We start from the raw sequence: 3,000 nt of genomic DNA on the forward strand, positions 1-3,000 counted from the left end.
TGGACTCCTTTTAGTGTTAGAATGTATGAGAAGAATTGGTTCAGATGCTAACACATTAGCCTTCACTCAACTGCGAAGCTATGACAGTGGCTATATGGTTTGCTAGCTAGGTAATGTAGCTAACAAGAATTAATGGGAAGAGATGTTTTGATGCTAAACCTTTGATGTTCTGCTCTTTACTGATAAACTATAGCCGGCTAGCTACCTTGTTAACACAGCAAACAAATGTAATTTAAGCATAAGTAACATGACAGTTATCAGGGTTACGTTAGCGTTGATGAATCTATTTCACAAACTAGTTAGCACTTGACGCCACTTGTCTGACTACTCTGTTTGCTGCATGTGTGGCTGAGAGTACTACAAACTATGTAAAAACACAATGTTTTAGCTTACCCCAAGCCTCTTTTATTTATTATGTGTATGTATTTATTGACTTCTTTGCTGTAAGGTTTATCAGGACATACCCCAGTGATGCTGAATGTACTGTTTTACTAGAAACATAGATGTACTCTGAGTGTATGTATTTACTTGAAGTGAAATTATATATAAAAATAACCTATTGCCAAAAATAAGACTAGAATAACAAATCCTGCTGTAAAAAGCAATAATAAAAGCAAAAAGCAAATTTTTTTATCATCTTACTTACATTGTTTTGAAGAGGATCCTAGTAGTTATACAATGTGAACGCAGTGAATCGCAAAACTAAACTTAAATTAGTCGTTTGGTTTTCAAGATTGTCATTAGTACACTTCAGCTACAAGGCAGAAATGCCCAGCCATGGCATTAATTGCTTGTTTTCTTTATTTTGCATCTGCTAGCATATAAAAAACACATTAATGAGGTTAAAAACTAGATTTTCAATGGACAGGGTGAACTAGTTCTAAGAGACCATAACCCAGCACTCACCATGCGCCCATTTTGCTGAGGTCTCTCTTGGACTGGAACGTGTAGGCCGTCAGTCCAGTAAACACAGCACAGGTCAGGAACAAAGCTTGCAGGATTGTAGAGTATTCATAGAAGGTCACTGTGGAGAAAAGACATGTCTGGAAAGTCTGCCAAAAGGCTCAAAGCATGGAAACTGATAGACTTCTTCAAATAGTACTCACAAGCTGTGGCCACAGAAACTGCCTCCAGTAACGTCTGCAAGCAAAACACAGCAATGAGCACGTACACACTAAACATCTAACAAACAGTAGTAAAGGTTCTGAAGGTTGTAGTCATCGAGCAGCTAATCCAATATCACAAAAGGGAAGGGATCAATTTAAACTGTACACAATTGTTGGACAGTGTTTACTGTACGACAACTACAGCCTAATGGATGTTACATTCAGCAGCCAGCTAATCTAAATGTTATGTTCCCTAGCTGTTAGCTGAAAACCAAAAAAACAAAGCTTACAAAAACGAGCAACAGGTAGAGGTTGACGGGATGTTGGTGCCTGTAAACGGCCAGGGCCAGCAGAAGAACCAGGGAGAGCAGAGCAGAAACCAGAACCACAGCAGGACTGAGGGAAAAAAAACCAAACCGCAGTCACATCATGTGGCTATGGCAGCTTTATGGATATTATGCATAAAAGATGTGCACGAATGTGAATGATGTGGTGAGATCAGAAAGTGGCCGATGGCATTGTTCAGTGGCATGGGCCAGTACCACAATGGTGCGCCAGTGCGCTCACATAGTATGTCACTGACATTGCATAAACATAAATCACTTTATATCTACTGGTACGGGTTGATATTGGCAGGTCTTGACATGCGATGTGACTGTCATCAGTATGCACATCCAACGCTAATAAAGTCAAGAATCGGCATATTCTACTGTCCCAAAACCGCTATACTATCAGCCACATTTAAATCTCTATTCTGTTGCAACCAGTCCCACTCGGATGTTCTTGTATAACAGTGTTCTCCTCCATACCTTCTGAAGACTACCCTTTTAGAACAGGGATCTCCAGCTCCGGTCCTCGTGAGCTACTGTCCTACGGGTTTTAGACGTTTCCGTACTGCAACCCACCTGACCCAAATGAATGGATCATTGACAGACTAGTGTAGAACTTGACAACAAGCTGTAGGAGATCCATTAATGTGAGTCAGGTGTGTTGCAGTACGGAAACGTCTAAATCCTGCAGGACAGTAGCTGATGAGGACCAGAGTTGGAGACCCCTGGGTTAGAAGCTTATGTGGATACAGAAGAAAAAAAGTCCCTAAGATAATTAGCCCATCCTTACCTGCCATGGACAAAATCTTTGATGCTTTGAGAAAACATAAAGAGAGCAGAGGTGGCTGTGGTCAAGATGATCTGCAGGCTCAGGAGGGTGTAGACCTTCCTCAGGAAGTCTGAACAACAAACACAGCATCAAAACAGTGGAACCCCAGTGTTGGTGTAAACACTCATTGTCAAGTAGCGACAGAGATGATGAATGTACATTTGCAAAAAAAAATATTATCAGCTGATTCTATTAACTAAACAGCCAGTGTGTGTTCGTGCCACAGACAACAGTTACTTGTGAACCAGTATTATCGGTGCTGATTCTGGATCAGCCTACGCAGCTCATTTCACAGGTGACGTGTTAGTTATGCTGTAACACATTAATAACATTAACACAAATGTTTTAACTGGACAAGGACGACAGCTAACACTGTGCTGGCTTATTGGGAAGCCGAGATCAGAAACATCGTTGACAATGGCTATAATGGTGATGGTACGGTGGTAGGAGTATCTATAGCTACAGCAAGACGTTAGCTAGCGTTAGCATACGTAGCTAGCTGCTGTCTACACTGCGCCACGGCGGTACTTACCCATACGGATCTGGATACTGGCTGTAGCGACATTGGTCCCGTAATTAAAGTCGTCTTCAATAGAAGACTTCGGGTATTTTTCAGTGCTCATCGTGTCGCTATAGCGTTTTCTCAGCTCGGTCGCGAAAGGTAGTATGTTACTGTGGATGTATTAGAATACGGAAGAACGCGGAAGAAGAAGTGCGACCCCCCTCCTCCCCCCAA

At 41.8% G+C, this 3,000-nt stretch overlaps 1 protein-coding gene across 1 annotated transcript in view; it reads right to left on the reverse strand.

Annotated features, from left to right (window-relative positions):
• The window catches only part of tmbim4 (transmembrane BAX inhibitor motif containing 4), an 8,184-nt gene extending 5,191 nt beyond the window's left edge, over positions 1-2,993 (reverse strand). Inside the window, exons 1-5 of the mRNA XM_008278782.1 lie at positions 2,797-2,993; positions 2,226-2,334; positions 1,397-1,502; positions 1,107-1,140; positions 907-1,024 (exon numbers count right to left, since the gene is read on the reverse strand). Of these exons, the coding sequence (XP_008277004.1) occupies positions 907-1,024; positions 1,107-1,140; positions 1,397-1,502; positions 2,226-2,334; positions 2,797-2,887 (458 nt within the window). The 5' untranslated portion in view covers positions 2,888-2,993. The remainder of the gene's footprint in view (positions 1-906; positions 1,025-1,106; positions 1,141-1,396; positions 1,503-2,225; positions 2,335-2,796) is intronic.
• Between the last annotated feature and the right edge of the window lie 7 nt (positions 2,994-3,000).

Source organism: Stegastes partitus, unplaced genomic scaffold (assembly GCF_000690725.1).
Source record: "Stegastes partitus isolate 25-593 unplaced genomic scaffold, Stegastes_partitus-1.0.2 Scaffold132, whole genome shotgun sequence".
Taxonomy (NCBI): Eukaryota; Metazoa; Chordata; class Actinopteri; family Pomacentridae; genus Stegastes; species Stegastes partitus.